At 44.0% G+C, this 27836-nt stretch overlaps 1 protein-coding gene across 1 annotated transcript in view; it reads right to left on the bottom strand.

The window, feature by feature from the left end:
* LRRK2 (leucine rich repeat kinase 2) overlaps nucleotides 1–27836 on the bottom strand; it is a 1602077-nt gene that overhangs the window by 1172118 nt on the left and 402123 nt on the right. Inside the window, exons 17-19 of the mRNA XM_085654107.1 lie at nucleotides 27193–27321; nucleotides 26929–27099; nucleotides 3313–3589 (exon numbers count right to left, since the gene is read on the bottom strand). Of these exons, the coding sequence (XP_085510233.1) occupies nucleotides 3313–3589; nucleotides 26929–27099; nucleotides 27193–27321 (577 nt within the window). The remainder of the gene's footprint in view (nucleotides 1–3312; nucleotides 3590–26928; nucleotides 27100–27192; nucleotides 27322–27836) is intronic.

The raw sequence follows: 27836 nt of genomic DNA, 5'->3' as shown, positions 1-27836 counted from the left end.
GAAATACTTGTTTAATTTCCGAAGGTCTATGATCGCCAATCCTCTATTTTCATGTCTATGAGGAAAAAACAAGAATAGAAACCTGTTCCTTGCTGAGAAAGTGGGCCCTTCCCTATGGAAGCCTTTGGTTAGCGTAGCTAGAACTCCCTTCTGAAGCAGATGGAGATTAGGTTGGCACCCTCGTTTTGGTGGAGTGGTGAGCGGAATCTGGGTGAACTCTAACGTCTGACCCCATGTGATGAGATCTAGGACTTATTTGTCTGATGCTATTTTCTACCATAGATGACAACATGTTGAAATTGTTACTGCCACATGATGGCATAAGCAGCACTGGGATGTTACTGTAGGTAAGTTAGCCCAAGAGCTACTTGATACAGATAAGTGTCTCTTTTGTGGGTCCCTGTAAAGGGTGCTTCTTTCAAAATTGTAATGTGCCAAAAGATCTTGTGGTGCTAGAGGCAGCCTTGACTGCTTGCCAAACAGAGTGTTGCCATGGTAATGTAAAAATATTACATGTATTTGCACCTTAGGTTCTAAATATTGTGGCCTTGGCATCTAAGGACCACTGACCCTTCCAGTTGTCGGAAACCTATTGAAGCCATATCTATAGAGCAATCTATGTTTTCTGATTAGGACGTTTTCCCCACTGCACAATTTATTTTGTTTCAGCCCTTTCTGTCTTCCGGCAGAAATTGTATGCATATGGCAATGTCTGACTAAATCTGGTGGTTATACCTGGCCCGTATTGCCAGTGAATTGGCAGCCCGTCCAGTAGCACCAGGCATAGTTGAGAACGTCTCCTTGCTGTTTAGGTTGGGTTATGAGTAACAAGGTTTTTCATGACCGTAATTCCTCCAGGATATCTCAAGAATTAGAACAGGTGTCACAGCTTTTCTATTTAAAATCATAAAGAGAACAAACCGATTGCTTATTTGCTATTGTAAGTTGGAAGCATTTGGCCACTCGTTCCCTAAGGACATGGAAGCAATCAAAAATCCTCTGGTAGGGAATCTCCTGGTTCTCTGTATCATCACCAGATCTAAATGGGTCGTTCCCGGGAAGCTTGGTAATATTTGACACTGGGATCATTCTTTTAATGGCAGGAGCATCTGAGGATGCTGACATATCAGGCACGATGTGACCTTAAAGCCTGGGAAAGTGTTTGGAGTGATCCTCTAACATGCCCTGTAGGTCTAATACTAGTGCTACATAGACCTGACCCGTGCTCTGAAGTAGGAGGCAGTGGTGAAATTGCCTATATATTGCCTCTCCATATATTGTTGGCAGTTGTAGATATTGGTCATATTAGTCCTCTTAATTCTTGACATTAAGTTATTCTGGATTATGTGTCTTTTGTTTTTGTTGATGACAACGGTGCTTTCAATCGTAGTTTGTATTGTCATCAAGATCGTAGTCGATGTTTCGGATGTCGACGATTAAGCTGATGTCAACAATGTTTGTCGTAGACGAGGTCGTCAGAGGATGAAGTCATAGATGAGGCCACTGCAGACGTGGCCATGGCAGACGTGGTTATCGTAGATGAGGTTATTGCAGATAAGGCCGTCGTCGTAGACTACCGTCATAGATGAACGTCACAGATGAGGCAGTCGTAGATGACTGTCTTAGACGACCATCATAGATGATGCCATCGTAGAGGATGCCAATTTGTAGACTAGGCCATTCGTAGACGACAGTCGTGGACGACCATCGTAGATGAGGCTATCGTTGACGACTACTGTCGTCGACGACCGTCATAGACAACCACTATCTGTTAGGCAGTCGTAGATGAGGCCATCATAAGTGAGCCATTCGTAGATGAGGCCATTCAAAGATGAGGCTATTCGTAGATTAGGCCATTGTGGTGGCGGCTGTCAGACAGTCGTAGACCGTCGTAGATGACCATGGTAGATGAAGCTTCTGTAGACAACAATCGTAGATAAGGCCGTCGTAGATGACCATCATAGATTAGGCCGTCATATATGATGCCCTTTGTAAATGAGGCCATCGAAGATGAGGCCGTCATAGGTGAGGCAGTAAAAGTCGGGACGTCGACCTTGCCATCATATTGTTGTTGACGATTTTGACTGCAGTTTTGCCATAGACACCTCATTGTCATGTTATGAGAATTTCTCTGATGTAATGTCAGGGTTGAAGAGGGAGTTGTAGGGTCTGCTCTGAGGAAGTTTTTTCCCAATTTTCTCTCTCTCTGTGAGAAGTGCCTTATAAAGACTCATGGTAAGTCTTTTTTTTAATGGTTTTTCTGCAAGCCTTCTGCAGACCCTTGGTGCGATCTCTCCTGTCAGGTGACTGAATCCTCACTGTCATCAAAAAGTGACAGATTTAACTTTCTCTTGTCCCAAAAATAGCCTCATCTCTCTGAACATGAGAGGTTTTGAAAAAAAGGACAGAATAGAAATGAAACATGTAATACAATTTTGGATGATCCAAAGAGAAGTAATAGCCGAAGAAACCGAGCAGGGCTCAGGGAGACTCCCTTCACACGACCTACAGAAGAAATTCTGAGGAACTCCACCTCTGTGGGTAGTGTTCTAGAGGGTGCTGTTGCCGGATTGGTTTTAGTTCGAATTTGGTCCCTTACTAAAAAAGGTCATATATAAGCTAATAAACTGAATTTTTCATTGCCATTATAGCCTATGATAGTGATACATTCTGCGTTATTATGGTACAAACTACACACAGATACATGATGTCTAGGAAAATGGACAAACTATATGTCCCATATATCTGTAACCATGAACCAAGGCAACTGTTTTCTAAGCAGTAACCTTCACTGAGAATACCATGGAGATATTCTTCCTATAGACTCCTCTACACTATGTCAGTCTTGCCGTAGTCCCCAGCACAATGTCTAGCAGTTCCTCCCTTCATTCCCCATAACCTCTTGTAATGTTCAACAATTACAGTGGAGTTCATCACACGACAGTGTACTTTCAAAACAGGTTCCTGGAGCTATAACATCCTACCATCAGTACATGACTAAATGTTCCAATGAGTGTCAGCAGTATGTCCAGAATGCAACCACCGACATATGAGATCATTCTTCTGGAGTTCCTGTAGCATGATGGACTGACTCAACCCTCATACTGTCTTTCCCCAAGATTCCACTTGTCTCTTGCTCATATCAGAGAAGAAACTGTGAAGTAGCAGACCCTAATCCAACACCACATCAAAGATTTCCCCCACTCTCTTAAATTCATGCCTTCACTTGAAATTTCAGGATTGCTCAGACTCCACAGAATCTGTAAGATTAGCAAATACACACCACATCGATTGATTAAAATAAACACATACCTTTGTTCCTTTCCTGCTCTGGTTCCTGTTTTAAAGAAGATGATTTTCTAGGGAATAAAGGACTGAGCCAAGAAGGTTCAATGTTTCCAATTCGAAAGCCCCCAAGACATATGCTGTTATTAGCTAGATCGAGGCCAAGTTTTCTTAAAAGCAAGCTGATGACGTCACTGTTGCCTTTCTTAATACTAATATTTAATGCCTCCCGGACATCCTGCTCACGAGCTCCTCCATTTAATAGCAGTTCCACCAATCTAATGTTGTTTCCTTTTTCACATACCTAGGACAGAGAAAACATAGCAGTATTATCCAAGTCCTCCAAGAGCTTTGAACATTTTGAACTACATATGTTGATTTTCTGATCTAGCTTCTACTATATTCTATCCCTATAATCATTAAGCTTATGTGGTGTGATTGTGTTATCTTACTATGTTTTCATCAAAAGTACATGATGTTTGTGGGAAATAAAGCACTAATTAGAAAGTAAAATTGCAGCTTACTTGCCAGACATTCTGACTAACTCACAGTGATCTTTCTACCAATCTATGTCTCATGTGATATCTATAAAAACAAATAAGTCTGCTTTTTTCATAAAACACAAGGAGTTATTCTACACAGATAATCAAAAGGAAAGAAATTCACCATCAACTGCTGAATTCTGTAGAATATGTAGATCAGAAAATATGTTTTTTTTATTATAGGTATGAGAGTTAAAATGGGAAGTCCTTACTTTTTTAGCACAATCAAAAATAAATACATATAAAAAAATCTACAAATGCCTAGCATCCTGTCATGAATGAGCTTTATAATATCACATAGTCATATAGTCCCAGAGACAAAAAGGATGCCTTTTTAGTATTGGCTTCTGTTGATAGCTTCACACAAAGGACCGCAATATATGACAGTTGTTCAGGACACTAATCGCTTTTCCTCTTCTTTCACAGGTCAGAGATCTGAAGCTGTCACCGCAGGTATCCTCGGAGGAAAGGAAAATGAGCCAGGTAAGTTGTTTGTTCCATTTCTCTCTAGCTTTTATAATGCTTTCCCCTTTCTTTGTGCTTAGTCCTTTCTCTAGTATCACCACAGATTAGTTAGGGTTGGGGAATGGTGTTTAGGAGTTCTAATCATAGCCAATGTGCAGTAATACAGCCTTCACCTATACAACCTGACCCAGTCAACCGGTGCACAGAGTCAATTCCCATAATCAAACATGCGGGTGCTCAAACATCTACCCTTAACCTGACCTTCCCTTCTCCGCCCCAAGGTTTTCAGCATCCTTCTGAACTTCTGTAGAATAGGAGAGGTCCTGAGGTGCAGGGAGAGGCTGTTCCAGGACTTGGCTGCCAGGTAGGATCAGAAGCATCCTCCTTGTCTGCAGCGAGGATATGGGCCAGCGCGAGAGAGGCAGGACAGAGGTGTCTGACGGGTTCATCTCAGGCAGGGGTTGATATAGGCAGGTCCCGAGTTGTGCAGGGCCTTGAATGGGTGGGAATGGAGCTTGAACTGGCATCTTTTCTGGACTGGGAGCCAGTGGATGTTTTAGAGGTGAGGGGGTGATGTGGGAGTGACCAGGATGAGTCTTGCTGCAGTGTTCTGAATATGTCTGTAGTCTCTGAACTAGGTGGGCCTTGATTCCCATGTAGAGGGCGTTTCCATGGTCCAGTTGTGAGAAAGTGCCTCTGTATATACTGTTCCCTAATAGGTACAGGGTGTACAGAGTCCACAGTCCCTCAGGGTTTGACAGAGGTTAAAGTTAGATATAACCTTACTCTCTAAAGTGGTAGCTTGGTCGAGCAGTAAGGCAGTATCAGAGGACAGTGTAAAGCATTTGTTGTACACACTCAGTCAGCAAATGGTCTCAGACACTCAATAACTGAACTCTAGGCCAAATATTTATATATAAAAAATATATGCTTGTTTTATTTTAGAACCAACACTTAGATTTAAAATATACTTTCTCAGCATGAGATGTTTCATATAAATACTTTTGCAAAATGCAATAAACTTTTGTAAACAGTTACAAGTGGTTGCAGTAGGTAACTCTATTTTTTTAAACACAACAATGCATTGAGCTCAATGGTAAATTCAGGTTATTTGCAACAGATTACTTTTTAGATTACTTTTGGCATTCCAGGACTGGATCCTAGATTCAGTCCTGGGTCAGTACTCAGAATCAAGTGATGAAAGTCGACTCAATTACTGTAATGATTTTTAAACAATATTTAGCTATTTTAAAAGTTGACACTTAGAAAATATTTCAAAGGAAACAGGCAATGATTCCCTATGTAAGAAAATTCAGGTTACAGGTACAGTAGGTTCACGTTACTTTTGTAATCCAGTACTGGGTGCCTAGACTCAGTACTGGGATCTTTATCCAAAACAGGTAAGTAATTACGTTTTCAGATATTATACGATTTTTGAAGAATATTTAAAGATTGCAGAAATCGACACTTAGAAGCAATTTCACAGAAAAACAGTCAATGATTTCCTATGGGAGAAAATTGGGTTACTGGTAAGTACAGTTGTAAGTATTTTTCAGAGTCAGTGCTGGGCACCAAGATCCAGCACTGGGAGCGCACCTAAGAGCAGGTGAGTAATTTCGTTTTCGTTACTCGGCTGATTTTTGGTGAATATTTTAAGATTTGAAAAGTCCACACTTAGAAGAAATTTCAGGAAAAAGCAAGTCAATGTTACCCTATGAGGAAAATAGAGTTTGCGGTTTAAGGGTAAGTACTCGACTGGCAGAGTTGAGGTTCTGGGCATAGACTCAGGGGTCCCCCAGGGTCAGGTAGGTAAAGTTGGTTCACCCTCAGCGGCTCTAGGGCGGCCGGGTGCAGAGAGAGTTAGGCCCAATGTTATCCTATGAGGGATAGGGGGGCCTTGGTTGGTGGCTGCTGACTGGCAAGCCACGCGGCTGTGGGAGCTGGGCTCCTGGTCACTTACTCAGGGCAAGTGGGGTAGGTGTAGAGTTTTCACTGCCAGGGCCACTCGGGCGGCTGGGTGCAGAGTGCTTTTGAGCCGTCGGGCGCTCAATTGATTTCAATGGGAAATCTCCGGTTTAGAAAAAGACTGCAAGCTCGGGGACGAGGACTCTTCAGGTGCCACCCCCACTTCGAGAGGTAAGTTGGGTAGTTGGAGGATAGGTAGGTACCCCGGGATTGGGCACAGGGGGCCGTGGGGCGCCGCGTGCAGGGGTGCCTTTTGGTGTCGGGAAATCTTACCCTCTGTTGATCGCGGTTGGGGGGGCACCTTGTTCTGAGGCTGCAGGCTTCTTCAGGAGCGTCGAGGGAGGTCCTTGGGTGCCGGACTTGGGGTCACAGTCGCCGTGGGGTCGTCCTCAGGGTCTTTGTTCACTCCGGCACTGGCCAGGCTTGGCTGGTGCAGAGTGTGCTGGGTTCGCGGTTCCGGGCTGCTGCCAGGGATTAGAGATAGGTTTTTGAGTAGAGCCTCTACTCATGGGAGTCCCAGGGGCTTAGAGCCAAAAGGTAGCCAGGTCCTCCGGGGTTGGTGAGGGTGCTGGCCACAAGAGGTGCCGGGTTGGAGCAGGAGCAGGTTCAAGGGTCGACAGGCCGGTAGGGCTGGGGCCAAAGCAGTTGGTGTCTTCCTCTTTTCAGCAGCTGCAGGGCAGGTCTTCTTTCTTCTTGCTCTGTGTAGTTTTGAATCTGGAATCTGGGGAAGGAAGGTTCAGGGTGCCCCTAAATACTAGATTTAGGGGCGTTACTGGTAGGTGAAGGGCAGGGACCAATGGGTCCCTGTCGTGGGGTGGGTACACCGCCTACCCTGCCTTTCTCCTGTGGGAGGGGGGCAGTAGCCTAGTCCTGATAGGGTAGGGCTCCCCATCTTCAAGATGGCGAGAGCCCGGAGATGTGCTTCACCTCGCCTCCCCCGCCTGAGGGGTGGGGATGGCAGGCTGGCACATCCCCTGTCCTTATTTGGGGTTTCCGGCCAAAGTTTCCCGCCAGAGTGGGGGTTGCAGGGGCCTGGGGAAGCTCAACGAGGCGGCATGCCTTTGAAGCTTCCCCCTGCCCATCCTGGGGGAGGAGATTTAGCACCTCGCCCAGGATGTGCATTGTTGCAGGCCCAGGAGAGCAGGGGCTCTCCTACCCAGGGGTCCAGCAACATGTCTGCTGGGTGGCAGCCTAGGCAGCCTCAGAGCAGACGTGGATTGAAGGTTAGGTTTAAGGGGGCACCTCTAAGATGCCCTCTGGGGTGCTGGGTACATTAAATCCCACATTGGCATCAGTGTGGGTTTAATGTGCTGAGAAGTTTGATACCAAACTTCTCAGCATTTAGTGTTGCCATCATGGTGCTGTGGAGCTCGTGTTTGACGAGCTCTCAGCACCATGTACTCTTAAATGGCAGCACTGCACTTACAGTGCCCAGGAATGGACCTTGGTACTGTAGGGGCACAGGGCTCCTGCTCCTGTGCCCACACCATTGGCATAAGGCACCCAGCTAGAGGGGTGACTGATGTATGCCATGGCAGTGTAGGTGATGGGCATGGTACACAGGGATGTGTGCCATGTCGACTTTGTTTTTGTCTTGCACCCAAACACTCAGCCTGCAAAGGCAGTGTGTGTGTGTAAGGGTACAGGGCCTCTAAGGGTGGCACAAGGAGTGCTGCAGCCCTTAGAGGCCTTCCCTGGTTACAAGGACCTGGGTACCTAGGGTACCATTTACCAGGGGCTGACATGTGGCCAGGGTTTGCCAATTTGGGTTTGGTTTGTTTTAGGGAAGGAACATAGGCCCTGGGCACCTGATTGGCAGGTGTCCAGGGCACACTCAGTCAAAGTACATTCAGCAATTCAGCAAAAAGTGGGGGCGTACCATGCAAGAAAGATGGCACTTTCTCACACCAGTTAACTGGTGACAAGGGCTTGGTTGATGGTGCATCTCAGGGTTTGGGGAAGCCACTTAAAATATGTTACATGACATGTGTAGGATGAAGAAGCAAGCTGATGACATGGCGTTCACTTGGAACATAATAGTGAGTTTGCTGTCCAGGATGATACAATGGTTTCTGGTGTGCTCAGTTGGGATTGGAGTGGGCCCTAGTTCTATGGGCCACCAAGAGGTGTCTCAGGGGAGATGCTGCTGCCGAAGAACAAGACGTCTGTCTTATCTGTGTTGAACTTGAGGCAACTGCCCCTCATCCAGTTGGCAGTGCTGGCCAACCATTGGTGGAAGTTGGTTCTGGCGGCAGTGGGCAGTGGAGTTTTGCAAGAGGGAGAGGATGAGTTGCATGTCATCGCCGTAGGATATAATCTTGAGCCCAAGGGATCTGACTATGTTGGCCAGGGGAGTCATGTAGATGTTGAAGAGGGTAGGGCTGAGTGACAAGCCTTCAGAAACTACGCAGATGATTGGTTTGGGTTCGAAGGTGTAGGGTGGAAGGGGGACTCGTTGTCTTCTGTCGGTGAGGAAGGAGGCGAGCCAATCTGGCAATGAGCATGTTGTGAGAAACAGTGTCGTAGGTCGCTGAGAGATCAAGGAGGAGAAAGGCGGCAGTCTCTTTTGTCAGGGAGGACCCAGGTGTCATCTGTGGCTACGATCAGGGCTGTCTTGGTGCTATGGTTGCTACAGAATCTGGATTGGGAGTCATCCAGGAGGAGTCTTTTTACTACCAGGACATGTAAAACTTAAAAGTACAGGTCCTAATTTTTAAATACACTGCCACTCTGTGCTGTGTAGAGCCAACCCTAGAGATGACATATGTATTAAAAAGGAAGGATTAGGCCTCGCAAGTGATTTACTTCGCCTGGTAGAAGTGGTAGTGTAAAACTGCACACACAGACTGCAATGGGAAGCCTGAGACAGGTTGGTGAGGCTACATAAGTGGGTGGCACAATGAGTGATGCAGGCCCACTAGTAGTATTTAATTTACAGTCACTGGGTACACGTAGTATCAGTTTAGGAGGAACTTACAGGGAAATCACCACCTCGAGGCTCCAGCCCGCCAGTCCACAATGCCCAACCTGCTCTTCGCACCACACCTACCATCGCCAGCGATGCTCTCCTTGCTCCCAACTAATTTCTACCCCACGAATGGCACTCTTGGCACAAAACTTGAGAAGATAAAACTTCAGTGGGACTAACTTGGAACTGTATTTGACCTGTGCTCCATCACGGTCGACCTGAACTTTAGGATTTGACCCAATCCAGCGCGATCAGATATCCCAAGTTGGTACTTTATGCTTCATAGTGCTATTTTATAGTTTATTCTTTAAAATTTCAGAACTCCCTTTCTGCTAATTATGTTTTTGTCATTTTGGTCTAGTTTTTTCAGTAAAATGAAGCTCTATTTTCCTAAACTGGTGTGGGATCGTATTGTGAGGCTTTTTCACTGTTTTACTGTTAAAAGTGTTGCACAAATACTTTACACATTGCCGCTAAAGTTAATCTTGACTGCTCGTGCCAAGCTACCAGAGGGTGAGCACAGCTTAAATTACAGTGTACTTGTGCCTTACTCTGACTAGGATTGTGGTTACTGCTTGACCAAGGCTCATACCCCAGTCAATCAGGAAACCCCATTTCTAACACTGAGACAGTAGCTCCTCCTAAAAGAGCAGCCAGATCAAATTGCAAATGCTCAGGCTTAAATGATCTGGGTACCACACCCACCTGGCCCAATCTTGGGCTATCAAGAAGAATTGAGTCTGGACCGCCTGAACCTTCTTCAGGACAGGAGAGGTAATGATGGGAACAAGTACAGGAAACCTTTGTCCCAGCGTTTCCTATTGGAAACTCCTGCAGACATTAGTCTGACACTGAATGTTCACGGTGGTGGAAAAGAGATTCAGTCAGGGCATGCCCCTCTGAGACAAGCTGTTTTGAGTCATTCCAGGATGGAGACACCATTCCTGCTCAGCCAGCTGAGCTTGCGTAACTTGTCTGCTCTGGTGTTCAGAGACCCTGCCAGGTAATTGCTCATCAGAAAAACCTTTTTGCTGAACCAGCCACTTCCAAAGGGTCAGAGCTTCTTCACACACATCCCAGGACCCCACTTTGTTCTGCTTTCTTAAGTACCACATCACAGTCACGTTGTCCATGAGTTGGTTGCTGTTCTGGTCGAGGGGGTTGACACTGTCTATATGCCAGACCTTGTGAGTAGCTCCTGAATTTCTGGTATTGCTGGTGAAATGGATGTGCAGGGAATGGAACCGTAATGAGTATGAAATAATACAGCTCTTCTTAAATCTTTCTAATGCAGGGCCTCCTCCCCCAAAGTTTTTGAGCCTTTGTAGGGCCTGTTCATAATGGAATTTAGCATAGAAATGCAATTTCTTCTTATATTCTGCAACTTAAAGGTTTTGCTTTCCACCCTGATCCCCTTGGGATGCATAAGGGCACACTTTCCAAACAACTTTGATCCATGGCCGGAGCCCAGACACCATAGATGCTGTAGGGGCCCATAACCCACATTTGCTTCCTGCAGTCATGTCACAGATTGAATCCAGTAATTTTAAAGAGATGGAAAAGAAAGGAACAGATGTCAGTGTGCATGGGGGAGGGGGGCTATTGAATGGTCCAGTCTGTCACATCTGGTGCTACACAAGGCCATTACAGAGCTTGATGGTGCCACCAAGCGGTGCACCGGAGATATTCCTAGAAAGTTCCCTGGATCCAGTCTGGTGCCTGATGAGGAATGTGATATCAGAAGTATCCATTAGAAATTGAAGCTATGTCAATAACTCTACAAAAGCAGCAAACTGAACCCCAATGCAACATGGGAAAGGTGAGGATAAAGACATTGAATTTTTGGAGATTGCACTAAATAATATACTGATGTCATTTATTTTGCTTTACATGGTCGTTCTAACTGAGAAATAGTAACTAAAAGAAAATAGCATATAATCCTAAATGCAAGTTGCTGAGCAGGCCCTGTTCGATATGTTCAAATGCATTTGTTTTCATTATCTGTATTTAAGGAGATACTAAACAAAGAGTATATGCCATGCAACATATTAGCAGTCAATTTTCACATTATAAAGGATGCTTGTTTCTGGTCCAGGGAGGACCTGGCTTGGCAGTTCGGGCTGAACTGTTCCCATGAGAAGCAGGGTCAAGACTGATTTGCATATGGCTGGGTCCACACAGGGGTGGCATAGTGAGCCAAAGAACAATGACTTAAACCCAGATCTCTTGAATGGGGGTGACAGGCTGAAAGGTGTCAGCACTCCGTCCATCACCTTGTTGTGTTCACATTATAAAATAACAAATTCTAACTGGTTGGATGATAGCACAATTTAATATATAGGAGTATGAAATGGCAAGGCAACATCATGCTGTATTCAACAACTGTCTGATTAGTACATAGATGACATGAACACACAATCCAATATTTGAAAGTGTGCATCAACAGACAGTCTCATATTAAGAGTCACACTGTTCTTTCTTGTCCAAGAGTATCACAAAAGCCAAGACTGGTCCCCACACTTTAAAAAAAAAAAAGTAATCTGTTTTTTGGATTCTATATACAACATGTTCTTGGATTGCTAACCTGAACAACTCCAATGTCCACTCCTGTATAGTGGGTGTATTAGGTGTACAACTGTATCAGTAGATACACATTTTTGGCCATGGAGACTATTGTTGCGGTGCACCTCTGCCAGTGAGATGTTATGTGATCTAAATTGGAAGACTCATGCAAAATGGCCAATTTTCCTGCTAGTATGAACAATCATTCACTTGTGGAGCATAACTCTCCATACTCCATGACAGTAAGGAGTGATTTTGGGACATGACCAGAGAAGGTGTAGTAGGTGACAGTAAGGGTATCGACACCTCTAGTGCAAATTATTGTGGATATTATGGCTTGAGGAATTTTGACAGGGACCAACAACAGTAGAGTAGTCTTTTTTAAATTTGAGTCCTTCTTACACAACCTTCTCATGAATATAAAGGTATGGTTTTCATTCCGCTTCCATACATCTTTCTCTCAGCAGAGTCTCACAATCATGAATAGTCTCTCATAGTACTGTTTGGAACCGTATCGAACTGTTATCATACCCCAACATCACTCCTTTGTTTTTAAATGACATAACATAAAGGCACAGAACCCACTTTGCCAACCTCACCCAATGACAAATGCAGAAGCAGAACTTTACAGAGATATAAGAAATGCAGTGCCTCTATCCTGTATTAATAAAACAACACTTACAACATATAACAAGACAATAAACAAATAAAACAAAATTCTAAGAGCAAAGAGCAAATCGTCTAATTTATTTGTTTTATTTATAGCATTTGTAAAGTGCACACTGTCACCATACTGGTATCCTGGTGCTGAGAGCTTATGTATGGGCACAGCACTACTGACATGAAAAGAATGCACATGTGCAGGGAGCAGAGTTACTTAGGGAAAAGCCAGGTAATGAAATAACATACACAATGGGAGGAAAAGGAATAAAGAGCCAAAAACACAGTAAGACAAAATTATTACACTTAGGATAGAAAAGCATAATAAAAAAACAAGTTGTAAAAGACTAAAGATGGGTTAAATTATGAGGATGCAGAAAAATGCACATAGGAGGAGGGTTCTAAAATGTGGTACAGCTGCTGAAAAAGACAGTTTAGAAATGTGAACATAAGCAACTGCAGAAGCTTTCAGAATGCAGAAGCTCAAAGAGAAACTTCTACTTTTTAGCTCCTAAGATCAAAAAGCTCAAAATAATGGCATATGTGTGTTTTGAATTTAGAGATTATATAAATCAAAGGATAATATTAACTAGAATTTACCAAGCAAACTTGTCTGGTATGAGCTAACATGCAAAACGAAATTAATGATGGACGGAATGCTGAACAATGCAAACATTCACCCCCAGTCACAAAGATCTGGGTTAAATCCATTGTTCTTTTGCTCACCACGCCACCCAGTTTGGACCCAGCCATATGCAAATCAGTCTTGACCTTGCCCCTCACGGGAACAGTCTAGCCTTAACTGCCAAGCCAGGTCCTCCCTGGCCCAGAAACAAGCATCCTTGGACTGGTTTCGGGCCCCACCCCTCATCAGCTAGGCTAGTTTGAATCCAGTGGCGCAGTGAGCATGGGACCCACGTCTGGGCATACCATTCCCACTAAGGCCGACAAAAGTAAAAGGAACAAATGATGGACGGAATGCTGAATTCACCTCCAGTCACAAAGATCTGGGTTTAATCCCTGATCTCTTGACTGGGTGTGAATGTTTGATTCATTAAGCATCCCGTCCATCATTTGTTGCCGTAACATGGAAAAAAGAGGCATGCACAAATGTGCTCAGACTAAGTGTGCCAAGTTTCTCTTCAACCTGCCTCATTTTGTGCCTCCTTATTTGTGCCCTACATTTTATTACCGAAGCTTGAGCTGCTGCATGTTAAAAATAGAAGCAAGCTTGGGTAATATAAAACAGGGTAAGAAAAAAGACAGATTGCACAAAAACATTGCACACAAAGTCTGTGTATTTGTGGATGCACTTGCTTTCTTTTTCAGTACATGAAAGAATGACTTAGTGGCTTTACCAATGCCTGCTGTCAATGTGTTTAAAGCGTTGGAACAAATAATATGTCTCTCTCAGCATGGGGAAAGGTCAGTATTAGGAATGGCATGAAAACGTGGTATGAAGAAACTACTACAAGAGAGTTAGAGATATGTATGTAGTATTTTTTTACTGAAAACAGGTCCAAGGCAGAAACCTTATTGTGAATGTATGTGTATCTGTAAAACGCACAATCACCCACAAAGGTAACCTATTGTTGAGCAGGTGAATGTGTGTGAGAGGAGTTTGAAATGACCATGTTTGAGCATTGTGAGCTAGTGGCACTCCCTGAGGAGCGGTGTAATGTGAGTTCTGTGTTGGAGGCTGAGGATTAGGCTGGTGGCCGGGTTCTGGATTGTTTTCAGTCTTCTAGTGAGTTGCTTGGTGAGTCTGGTGCAAAGGGTGTTCCTGTAGTCCAACTTACTGGCGACTAGGGTGCGAGTGACAGTTTATCTAGTGCTACTTAGGAGCCATTTGAAGATCTTCCTCAGCTTCTTCATGATGTGAAAGAAAGATGCAGTGATGGCGTTGACTTGTGCGTCATGTCAAGTTTACTGTTGATGATTAATCTGTAGTTTCTGGAATGGGTGGTGGACGTGGGTGCTGGCCTGAGTTCGGCTGGTCACCAGTTGGTGTCCCATGTTGAGGTGTTCGTGCCAAAAACCACTACTTCTGTCTTGTCAGTGTTGTGTTTGAGACAGTTGGCTTTCATCCAGTTAGTTACTTTGGTCATGCAGGCGGTGAACTTGCTTTTTGTGTTGGAATGAGAGGCTTCTCAATCGGGCTTTAGAGCCTCCCATAGTACAGAGTCTGCCTTAGTCGAAGTGTCGGAGGCGATCCGTGATTGCTTGGATTCAGGGGGGAGTGCAGCCCTGATCCTTTTAGATCTGTCGGCGGCATTTGACACCGTCCCCCACGCTTTGCTTCTGTCCCGGCTAGCTGCTATTGGCATTTCTGGTTCGGCCTGGAAGTGGCTGGAATCTTTTCTTACCCTCCGGTCACAACAGGTCTGGCTTCCTCCTTTTGCTTCTCCTCCCCAGCCTGTTTCCACTGGAGTTCCCCAAGGCTCTTCGTTAAGCCCCCTGCTTTTTAATATTTACGTCACGCCTCTAGTTCAATTGGCAGAGGAAGGTGGGGCCAAGGTGGTTGCATATGCTGACGACACTCAGCTTCTGTTTACTTGGGATAGAACAGACTTTTCTACCTCTGGAGTACAGAGCTGTCTAGCTGCCGTCTTTCACTGGCTATCTGCCGCCCAACTGAAATGTAATGAGGAAAAGGCGGAAATTTTACTCTTTGGTACATTTCCGCCTTATTTTAGGATTTTAGGGACTCTCTCTGGCCCTCAGCTTTCCCTTCTCCTTCCTGTACGGGTCTCCCTGTCAAAAACGTGGGTATCTGGTTTGACGAGCAGCTGTCTTTTATGACTCAAATAAAAAAGCTTACAGGCTGCTGCTTTGGTATTCTCAGATCTTTGAAAAAATTTCTACCTCTGTTACGCAGATCAGCTAAGGAGACAGTGGTTCGGGCTCTTATCCTTTCCCGCCTCGATTATGCCAATGGTCTTTATGTTGGTCTGCCCGACTACCTGCTGAGTAAACTGCAGGTGATCCAGAATGCCGCAGCCCGGCTGGTGGTTAACCTCCCCATCAGAGATTCTATTTCTTCCTCGCTTCGTTTACTGCACTGGCTCCCTGTCAGGAAACGCCTTGAATTTAAAGCGTTGGTCCTTGCTCATCGGTTCCTCCATGATGGGGGTCCTTCATATCTCAAAAAGCGCTTTTCTTTTTATCAACCTTCTAGGGTTTTGAGATCTTCTTCGCAGCTGCTTGCCTCTACCCCCACTTTCCGTCTTCAACGCATGGGGGTAGATCGCTTACGCTTAAGGCCTCCAGGTTGTGGAATGCTTTGCCACTATCTTTGCGTGCTATTCAGGATGATCGCTTGTTCAGGAAACACCTCAAAACCCATCTGTTTTAAATCTGTGTTTTGTTTGCTGCTCTCATAGCTCGCGCCGGGACACTCCTAGGAGTAGCTGAGCGCGTTATAAAATCCAGTAACATAACATGTATGAGTTGAAGAGGGTGGGGCTGAGCAATGAACCCTGAGGCACTCCACAGATGATTTTGCAGGCTTCCGAGGAGTGAAGTGCCAGGTTGGCAGCTTGTGTTCTGTCCGTTAAGAGGGAACAGATTCAGCAGATACCAGGTCCTTGGATGCCAATGTCATGCAGGAGCCAGATGGGGTGTGAAACCATGTCAAATTCTGCAGAGAGGTCAAACAGAATGAAGGCTGCCATGCCTTCTTTACCAAGGATCATACAGATGTTGTCTGTGGCAGCGAGCACTGTTTTTGTACTGTGATTGGGCATCAATCTGGACAGCGTGGCATCAAAGAGCTGGTGATTGTTGAGGTTATCATGAGGTGCCCATTGATTAGTTTCTCTTAGACCTCTGCCAGGTATGTTAGAAGGGAGATGAGTTTGTAGGAGGAAAGTGTGGCTAGGTCAAAGGGTGGTTTTGTGAGCAGCGGCATTATGGCGGCATTTTTCCAGGTGTCCGGGAATGTGGCTGAGTCAATGGAGGCACTGAGGAGGAGTGTTAGTGCTTTGCTGATCGGTAGGAGTCCTTTGGTGAAGGCGTGGTGTGGGCAAGGGTCAAAGGATCCCTGAGTGGATGGTCTTCAAGGTAGCAGTGATTTAGAAGGTAATGATGGCAGCCATGACGTTAAGGTTCATTCTTTGGCTTTAACGTATGTTGAGTTGCAGTGGTGACGGGGACCAGGTGCGGGCCGAGGATGCTGTACATGGAGTTGATTTTGTTAGAGAAGAATTTCAAGAGCTTGTGGCAAAGATCTTGTGAGGAGCTGATGTTTCTGTAGGCGGCAGGAGGTGTGATGAAATCTTAGATGTCTGTGAAGTTTTCCTTGCTGCTGTTAGTGCTGGCATTGATGCGATCTGCAAGATATGTGCTCTTGGTGTTCCGTATCTTCTGGTGGTAGCGTCTTAGGGCTGAGTTGAAGATGTCTTTATAAATGGTATCTTGACTTGCTCTCCATTTGCCTTCCAGTTGCTTGCAGGAATGTTTTGTAAGTCTGAGTTCCTCTGTGCACCAACTGGCCTGTGGTTAGGCTCCAGCCATTGAGATCCACTTGAGGGAAGCCGGGATGATGATGCATGTGGTGATTCAGCTGTTGAAATTCCTGATGGCTTTCAACTAGATGCTGGTGTGGTTGGGTTGGTGCGGGGAGAGGGCGGTGCATAATCCTCTTCTGTGATGCTTTTTCCAGTTGAGGTAGGCAGTTTGGGTAGTGATAGGTCTATGGTGATATGGGATAGGTATGCTGAAACTGAAGAAGACGTGGTCTGTCCAGGTCATAGTTGCTACCTTGTCAACTATGATGTTGCTGATTAAGGAGAAGATCGGGTCCAATAGGTGTCTTGCAGTTTGGGTGGGTTTGGTAATGTGCTAGATGAGGCCAAAGTTTGCAGGTATTCTAGAAGGTTCTGATAACTGGGGGTATACCCATCAATTACCCTACCATTACCTGGGTAAGGAAAATATATTATATAGGGAAACGTGGTATGGAGGAACAAATAACAATATTTTTTGAAAATGGACACTTTTAATTATCCTTTCATATGTGCTTGAGTTCACATCTCATTTTCTTCGTTTTTTTGCTGAGCATATACAAAAACATATATTTACAATACAAAACCTCTGTACATATAACAAAACTACACTACTGTCCTAAACAATAACTTTCGATTGTGGGTCCACCCTTCAATAGTGTGGACACCTCAGAGGGCATATACATTGCAAAAGAAATATCAATATCTCTACAAATTCTCAGGCAATGCAAGGTAATTGAATCCCCACACAATCAAATTATTAAGGGTCCCTGTGTGAAACCAAAATGTCGACGCGGTCGCGTTTCAGCCAATCAATTTCTTTTGGCCTCTTCAGGCCAAGGAAGACAGCAGCAATCTACATCAAGAAGAAAAACACTAAGCTAACATATAAATTACATAAACACCTCTATACTCTCCAGTATATATGCAGGTCCTTATCCCCAAACGTGAAAGACAGACCAAAAATCCCACCACAAAAGTGTAGTTGTGATTAGTCAGTATTTAAAATCATTATTTTTCACTAAAGAGATGAAATTGGGGTTGGATCCCCTGCGTCCTACTCCTTGCTAGTGCACAGTATGTTACGCTTGGTATGCTGAGTAAAGGGACCAGCCTAAGGTTAGTCGAGAAGTATATGACCATACGGGCCAAGGGTCTCTGTTTTGCACGTGATAGTAACTTCTTAAATTAACTGACACCTTCCATCCGATTCGAAGTTGAATATACGAGATATCGGTTGGTGGGGGTTATCTGAAGTACTAGATAGATAATGAACTTTATTCAATATGTATAAAAACAATATCATAAAAGTACATACATATAAAAATCCAATAAAAACAGATTAAAATTTCATTCAAATTGTAACATGATTAAGATCAGAATAAAAAGTATGAATACAGTCAAAGCAACAAGATACAGATCCGCTTAAGTCTGCATTGATATCCTTAGCCTCATCGTCATTTTCAGGTAAGATGAAATGGCTGCCAGGGCTAAAGGTGGTTCCAAGATTTTTAATTTTTGATAAGCCAGTTTGCAAGAGCGTAATCCCCATGATTTAAGCAATGGTTTTAAGAAAATTATCCTTGGGAGTTGATAAAATCTACAGAATAGGATGCAGTGAATATTGGATTGAGTCGAAAGGCCATCACATGGGCATTTCGGTAAGTCACTGGACCAGCAATTTGAGTTGGGAAAAGTTAAAAGTCTAAAAAAAGTGTTGGTACGAAAGCGGGTCAGGAGCATGCGGGTAAACGGTGATGGTTCTAAGAGTAGGTATTGCTGTATACCGCTCGTAGTGATCAGATGTTGATAATCCGCAGTTGTACTCTTCTGTTTTTCTTGGGACCATCGTTGGCAGCTCAAGTGATTTAGAACAAGTCCCTTTAGCTTGGCTTTTGCAATGTTACCAAGGGTTGAAGGATCGTTAAAAAATGTAGGATGCCCTATGTCAATGGATAACCTCTTGACATAATTCAACCATTTGATGTTTTTGACCTCTTTCAGTTTTAGACAGTCTGTAATAATTTCCCTATTAAAAGATGTCTCTTCGTTGGTCCAGACTTTATGCCATAATATGAGTGGGGAAGAATTAATGGTATCCGCAATGTATGTGAGGCCCAATTCAGTATGCACCATATAAGTAGAAGTGCCAGGAGGTACAGCCAGAAGGTAACGTAAAAAAGCATTCTCAAGGTTGGATGTGTTCAGCGGGTTCAATCCCCCAAATCCCCGATCCATAGGTACCAGTTGAAATGCACTTCGCCCGGTAAATCTGAAGTAGGGGGCTTATTGGGCGACCCCCTAATTTTTTGGAAAAGTTGGTCAGTGCTCCTATGGCTTTAGATAGTGCTAACCCTCTGGCTTGGGCCGCGGCTCGCCAAGTGCCCCTCTTATTGAAGGTAATGCCCAAATAAGGGAAACTATCAATGTTAATTAATTTTTTGCCATTCAGAAAAATGGTACATGGTTTTTTGCCGATCCCTAGGCCGCAGGACATGGTGTAGGTTTTAGAGGTGTTGACATTTAAGCCTCTCTTTGACATGAAGTCAGTAAATTCAGTAACTGCCCTTTGTAGCCCCATGCGGGTCTGCGACATAATTGCAGCTTCGTCTGCGTAGAGCAAGATGGGAATAGGTTTAGCATTAATTGTGGGGTAATCGTGGAAAGTTCTATTCAGATGAAGGCTGACAGAGTTGATATAAAGGGTAAAAAGTAAGGGGGCTAGTATACAACCCTGTCTAACACCTCATCTGATAAAAAATTTGTCGGAACATTCTCCATTATTACCATATCACACGCGGGCAGATGCGTCCCTATACAGCTCTTTAATGAATGATATAATGAGAGGATCTAAGCCAATCTCTGCAAGGGATTCCCATAGCTGCATGTGGTCAACACAATCAAATGCAGAACTGAGGTCTACAAAAGTTATAAAGAGGTTTCCTTTCTTTGGCTATTATTAGGGTCAGGTTTAGGCCCTGTTCTATAGTACCCTTGCCTTGTCTGAAGCCATATTGCAGGTCAGAGATAATATCTTGAGTGCTTAGCCAATCATGTATTCTATTTAAAATGATTCGCCCAGCTACCTTCATAAGGGAGTCTAAGAGTGAAATTGGGCGGTAATTGGCGGGATTATCCCTTGCGCCTTTTTTAAAGATCGGGACGACAATTGCCTCTGGCCAGGTGGAAATAAAACCGGTGGTATTCAAAGAGTTCAGTACACTGGTAAGCAGTGGGGCCCATAAGTCAGGTTGTGACTTAAAAACATCTATTGGGACGCAGTCCGGACCTGGGGCTTTCCCGGAGGGGCTGTCTTTTAAGGCCATCAATACCTCGGCGTGGTCAAAGAAAATATTTAAAGGGAAGGGGGTGGTGATGATTGAGTTAGGAGGGGAGTTGGGGTCATTTTCCCACTCAGATGATCGATTATCCGAATCGATAGGGTTATATAATGTACTAAAATGTTTAACCCAGGTTTCTGGGGTAATAGCTGAGTCCAAAATCGGTAGCTGAGAGGGTCGGAAAAAGGGGGCGTTGACTGCCCTCCAAAAAGCAGTGTTATCCCTCTTCCCAGAGGCTTCCACAAGAGCTGACCAGGCCTGCGACTTCAGCTGGTTATGTCTTGCCTGACGCTGGATACGATAGTTGTGTCTGGCTTGCTGGACCTCTGCACGATTTCTAGGGTTAGACTTCAAAGCTGCTTTCAAAAGTCGCAGGGCTTTGGAACAATCCCTGTTGAACCAGCCATGAGTGAGTGGGGTAGTTTTATTTGGAGCACGTGCAAGCAGAGTTTTAATGTCAGACAAAATTACAGAGAAAGAATCTGTTATTGTCTGCGAATTTTCTGTGGGTGACAAACAAATTTGGATATGGTCGTAAACATTATTAACCAGAGTATTTAGAAAAATAAGGGGGACCACTTTGTCTCATTTAAGAAAAAGGCCCATAGTGGTTCCCAACTGCAGGGGAGGAGAGTAAAGGGGATTTTGCCTGGCCTTGTCATTAGTGTGCGAGGTTAACTTAAAAGTTACCTCGATCGGATAGTGATCACTAATAGCAGTATCAAGGGTCTCCCAGGTGAGTATCGACCCTGAGTACCTAGAAGAGATAAGTGAGTAATCAATCGTGGTATGGCAGCCTCTCCCATTGTAAGTGGGTTTAAAGCACTTAGGTGGAAGACATAGGTCATTGACGAAAGATAGATTAAAATGGGATGTTAGGCCATTTAGAAGGTCTCCCAGTTTGGTATGACGAAAATGGCTGGGAGAATCATCCATATCAGTTGTCAAGCCACAGATGCCTTTAATACTCTGAGGACATAGAGAGCAGTTAAAATCGCCTACCAAGATGATTAAGGTGTCAGAGTTAGTTTGGGACTCTATTTTAATTAGGTCGGATTTTAATCCATTAAGGACCAAGTCCAGGTGTGAGTTTGGGATGTTATTATAGAAGTTGGCCAGGACGATGTTTTTAAAAAGGCCACCGGTCAAACTATTAACTGATAATTTGAGGACCCTGTGATATAAGTTGGTTTAAGGCGACATTCTACAGAAATGTAGGTCATGAGTCCTCCCTTGTTTCTACCATGAAAGCTGGGAGAAGCTGGGGTGTGAAAAGTCTGATACCCTAGGAGATGGAGCTCTGTGGTAGTCCAAGTTTCCTGCAGGCAGATGATACTATATCGGGAAACAATTTGGATCCATGCGGCGTTAGTCAATTTGTCGAGGAGTCCTGCCACGTTCCAAGACAAAAGGCTATCACCCTGCAGGGGCTCATCCATACCAATATTACCATTCATGGGGTCAGTTACAACCTCAGCAATTTCTGAAGAGTGCGGTGAAATTTTTGGAAAAAGAGTATATCTGTGGGCCGAATAAGTGAGAGGAAGGTTGGTGATCAAACAGTCTGGAGATGGCATTGACTCTAAAGATGAAGAGTCAGGGACGATGTCAAGAGTTGACTTCCACCCCATGTTGTCAGTGGACAATGTGTTGTTCTTGGGATTGAAGTTATCTGATGGTAGAATAGATGACGAGGTACTCATGGTAGAAGGATTGTCAACCAGGGGTCCAGGATTGAAAAGTCAATCCTGTTCGTCCAAACCTGAAAGAGTGGCGTATCTGTTTGAGGTTGGGATAGTGAAATGAGATTGCTCAGTGATGACCCTCGCTGATGAATATGATGACAAAAGAGAGCGGGGATAAAAATAGCTTAAGTCGACCGTTGAAATTCCCGAACCCCTACCTGGAGTATACCAATCCACTATGTGGGATAGCACCCTACGATCTCGGAAGTTAATTATAATGACATCACCCTGTATGTCCTTGGGTCTGGGGCCCAACCATTTCAGTCTCCTGACATGTAATATTTCGCCATTAATTTCAGGGGGGAGTGGTCTGTTTTGAGTCAGCCAGTGTACTACTTTGTTCTTGAGTTCCTAGTATCTCTCCATTTTACCTTGAGCAAGCGCAGGGACACCAATTAGAGTCACTACGTAGGGAGCCGCTTCGGGGGGCAAGTCAATGTAAGAACTTTTATCCAATTTATAGTCTGGGGGGGGGCTGCCAATTGATGTTATTACCCGGAGGCGCTACTGGGTTCGAAGTTTGATCTTCTCTTGAAAGCCTATTGGCGGTGAATTGTTTCTCTGGTATAGGCAGGGAAACTTGTATCTTCTTTGTATGATTAAGTGTGTTTGACTGAGTAGTTATTTGAGTGGAAGGGGAGGCGTGGTAGACACAGTGGGGTTTTTACATAAATGAGAATTCAAATCATGATTTAATGCAATGAAGGAAGCGTGAGATGCTTCCAGACATGTTAGCTGTGTTGCAATGTTCTTAACTCTCTCTATTAAGGGTGAGAGTAAAGATCTTACCAAGTGCTCTATATCGGTCAATAGGTTGGAAAAAGGAGAAATAGGAGGCTGTGTCGGGAGTGCAGAAGGCCTGATTCGTGTAGGAGTCGATATTGACTGGGGCGGGGGTTTGGGCACGTCCTGGTGGCAGACTTTTCTCCTTTTTTTTATTGGAGCAGTAAGAATATTTTTTGCTGTAGTCTTGGGGCAAGAGGCTCTAGTTTTAGTAGCTTTTCTCTTAAGTGTCTTAACAGTATGAATGTGAGTTAGATCCACACAGGGTGTGTCCGTTAAAGGTTGTAAGTTGGGGGGACGTATATCGGGTTCAATTACGGTGGGCGCTATGTCTATTGGATCACAAGATTGCGCGAGGATCCCATCGTCGTTGATTAAATCAGGATCAGGAGTCCTAGATGGCGGTAAGGGAACCTGTTGAATGGGACCCAAGGAAGAACGCTTCTGAAAAACAGGGTCCAATGATAGGCGGCGTTCCGTAATGGCAATCTCTTGTTCCAAAACGGAAGCAGCCCTGGTAATAAAATGGTCTAGGGTCCCCCTAACTGAGCCCCCTACCAGGGAGAGCCTTGGTTTTGTAGAATGCGTGGTCATGTTAATTTGTTATGTGGAGATAAAACGCTAATAAAAAGGAAAGCCAATGCTAACATGCAATAGAAATAATATGGCACATAAAACTAAAGAACGGTCAATGGCTATAAGAGACAGCCCACCTTATACCCACAATAAGGCAATAAAAGTATCAATCACCTTGCTCTGTAACAACTTGTAGCGTTTGAGTAGCCTACATCAGGGGGGGTGGCCCAGCCCAGCCTCAGTTGGCCTTGGACGGCCGTAGACGGCCCGCCCTTTGCCCGGGCTTAGCCCGGCGTGTCCCGCTGCGTGTCCCGCGAAGCGGGAGGCGCGAGGTCTTTTTGAAGTCCGCCGCCGGTTTGAAAGGGAGGGGCTGCTGATTGTAACACTGCCCCCAACTGCTTCTGGTCCAGGTAGTTCTGCGGTGGTCAGGTCAGACTGCTTCGCTCACCATACGCTGCGCGTCCCGCGAAGCGGGAGGCGCGAGGTCTTTTTGAAGTCCGCCGCCGGTTTGAAAGGGAGGGGCTGCTGATTGTAACACTGCCCCCAGCTGCTTCTGGTCCAGGTAGTTCTGCGGTGGTCAGGTCAGACTGCTTTGCTCACCATACGCTGCGCGTCCCGCGAAGCGGGAGGCGCGAGGTCTTTTTGAAGTCCACCGCCGGTTTGAAAGGGAGGGGCTGCTGATTGTAACACTGCCCCCAGCTGCTTCTGGTCCAGGTAGTTCTGCGGTGGTCAGGTCAGACTGCTTCGCTCACCATACCAGTACTATTTTCTCATATATATAACTGTCTCTGGGGTGTATACACATATATATCTATAGAAACTTATTACTTTTTTCACTCCATTCGGTGTCTTTGACCATCTTCTTTTGTGGTGGGATTTTTGGTCTGTCTTTCACGTTTGGGGATAAGGACCTGCATATATACTGGAGAGTACAGAGGTGTTTATGTAATTGATATGGTAGCTTAGTGTTTTTCTTCTTGATGTAGATTGCTGCTGTCTTCCTTGTCCTGAAGAGGCCAAAAGAAATTGATTGGCTGAAACGCGACCGCGTCAACATTTTGGTTTCACAGAGGGACCCTTAATAATTTGATTGTGTGGGTATTCAATTACCTTGCATTGCCTGAGAATTTGCGGAGATATTGATATTTCTTTTGCAATGTATATGCCCTCTGAGGTGTTCACACTATTGAAGGGTGGACCCACAATCGAAAGTTATTGTTTAGGACAGTAGTGTAGTTTTGTTATATGTACAGAGGTTTTGTATTGTAAATACATGTTTTTGTATATGCTCAGCAAAAAAACGAAGAAAATGAGATGTGAACTCAAGCACATATGAAAGGATAATTAAAAGTGTCCTTTTTCAAAACATATTGTTATTTGTTCCTCCATACCACGTTTCCTTATATAAGGTATTCTAGAAGGGACATAGAGTTTGGGTATGTGCAGTCTTTGAGGTGAAAGTTAAGGTCTTGAGGAGAATGAAGGTGCTTGCGCTGATGATGAGGGGTGTGATGAAGTCTGTGATGTCACTAGAGAAATTGGTGAGAGGTACTGGTGATCTGTATTCGTGGAACATGAGGTGTTCTATGTAGCTGGTGGGGGTGGTCATGTAGGTGGTGCAGTTGATTGCATCTCTGAATATGATGGCAACTCCACCTCTGGGCTTGTGCTAATGGTCTTGCCTGGCAATCTAGTAGCTGGTGGGTGTGACTGTAACAATGCCAGGTGCAGAGGTTGGGTTTAGCCATGTTTCCGTGAGGAAGAGCAGATCCAGAGCTTGTTCATGCAGTGTTGTTTTAGGGGATGACCCAGACTACCTTGATTTATGCTGACATAATGCAGTCTGATTTTATTCTAAAACAGGGATGTGAGTAATAATGGAGAGATGGGGGGGTACAGGAGGGTGAGCTAGAGGTGCCTTAATCAGTAGGCATAGTATCCATGCTAAATGTGTCCAGCTACTATAAAAGCTTTAAAGTCCCTCCGTCTATTAAAAAAATGTGGTTAAGTTATGGTGGTGTTATCAGATGATACCTTCCAATTTCTTTGCAGGGTGATGTGTAACACTCGTTCCTTGTTATTGTACCCTGACAAAGTAAGTTTTTTTCTAGTAGGAGATTTTTGTGTCCTTTGAGATAGGGCAACAAAAGATAGTTTGTAGGCATAGGGGGGTATGTCCTTAGTTATAAAAAGAGTAGGTCAGTGTTATTGGAGACCAGTCTGAGACTAAGATATTTGTCACTAGGTATGGCTTTTGGATTGGCCATTAGGGTTTGGTGTTTGTGGTAGGGAAGGGTAGTTTTGGACAGGGGAGAGTTGTGATACGTATTCTGCTCTCTATTCTGATATGAAGCTCTCTTTGTTTTAGGTTTAGTGGATGTAATAACATCACAATGAAGCTACTGATATTGAGAAGAACATTCAGTATGGGCAGGGTTGCTAGTCAGTGTAGGACCCCACTTAACTAAAATTTGATGAGAGCTCCTGCTCACTAGGGGAGCTGGTAACAGCGGCCCGGGGTTTGCACCAGAGTGCTGTTTGGCATCTTAAGGCTGGAACTAGAGAAGCAACTCATGTCTGCTCCTTTTCTGAGGAGTACCAAAAGTATGAAACATAAACGTTTTAAGGCTGAACTTGAACTGTACAAATGGGCAAGAGAGAATGGACACTTCTGGTAGTTAGTTTGCAATAATGATTAAGAGCTCAAATTACATTTTGGTGTCAACTCTTTTTAAGGGGCAAAATCACTCATGACACAAAGTAAGCAGAATAGTATTATAACGTTAAAGAGCAATGGTACCCAGTGTGCAACCTCAGGCAGATGTCTGAAAAAACATTTAGAAGCGCAATTCAGGAGCAATATAATCTTTACTTGCAAACCCACCCACAATGGAACATTAATAGGAGTGTGAAAACACTTGTAGGAGCAAAGACACATTCAGGTGCAAAATCATTGTTGTTGAAAAGTCATTAGAAGTAATGTATCACATTTTGGTGCAAAATCACTTCAAGAGAAAATATGGTCCTAAGATGTCCCATTAGATGTAAAAGGCGTATATCGAGACAACATCACATTTGGTTCATAGCACAATGAGTTTCAAATTCACCCTTGGTTCAACACCATGAGGAATTGTTGAAATGTTAGAACACAAACTATTTTTAGGTGTAAGATAACACACTGCGGCATCATTTTTAGGAACCAATCACATTACGATGCATCAGAAGTGTGAAAACAGGTTCAGGAGCACAAATCACATTTTGAAACAAAAACACAGTTAAATACAAAGTCACAATTTGAATAGCATGAAAAAAGTGCAGAAACACTTGTGGGAGCATAAATAGAGTGCAAAGAACTTTTGCTTCAGTGTCCTTGCACTACAATGGGAAACATATGTTAGACAGGGAAACTTAAACACCTATTAGCCAGAAACGGCTAATGGAGATTGGTCCAAAGCCAATCTCTATGTATGTTCTAAATATTAATGACAACAATCACTACTGCCATTACTGTCAAACTTGAAATACATTTACCTGATAGATTAATGAGTCTTTATTTGTTTTCTGATTAACGTCCGCTCCTAACAAAAGCAAACTTTCCGCAACCATGATATTGCCCTCAGTACATGCTTTCTCAAACAACTTGTTTCTCAAGTTTTCCTCATATATCATTGCAGCAAAACATTTGCAGCTCAGTGCTTTAAACTAAAACAACAAAAAACAATGACAGTGAGTTACCATATCGTTCATGGTTACCAATCCAAGGTATGATTTAAGATGAATGAGAAAATACTACACCTGTGTATCCCTTTTCCCATTAAACGCCATGTTAATCTGATAAAACAGAACAGCATTAAATGACTCCTGTTCTAGCAGCTTAGAAAAACTCTTAGATAAACCAATCACAGTCAAAGCAGTTTGAAATCCCTAAAAACAAAGTAAATCGAGATAATGAGATAAGTTGATTTGCCAACATACAACAAGAATAAACCCAGATGTTGAATACTTTATAATATGTCACCATTCAGAGCCAGAATTAAGCACTGCATGGCTGAACAGAAGCAAAACAGTATTAGAGCATCTATCTTTATCCAAGCTCATGCCTCCCCTTTATGGGAAGCTGTATTTGTTGATATTCCTTTTACTTGACAGATAGCCCTGGTCAATGCAACTAGAGCCAGAGGGACACATTGTTGGATGCTCTTTAACCTTATTCTTTGATTTCGAGAGTTAAAATGAAAGCCTCAAAGACACAATGAAAATATGTTTGGACATGCAAAGATATCTGAATGGTTAGTTCACTGAGGAATACAATTCAGAGATGGAAATGAAAATGGCTGCTAAAGGGAACCGAGTAGGAGACTGGTTCCCTCACTAACATGGATGACCACATTAGGAAAAAAGCTACCAATAATACTAATAATATCTATATGCCCAGAATT

The sequence above is a fragment of the Triturus cristatus genome, chromosome 4_1 (genome assembly GCF_964204655.1).
Source record: "Triturus cristatus chromosome 4_1, aTriCri1.1, whole genome shotgun sequence".
NCBI lineage: Eukaryota > Metazoa > Chordata > Amphibia > Caudata > Salamandridae > Triturus > Triturus cristatus.
This window is presented reverse-complemented; position numbering and strand designations above follow the sequence as displayed.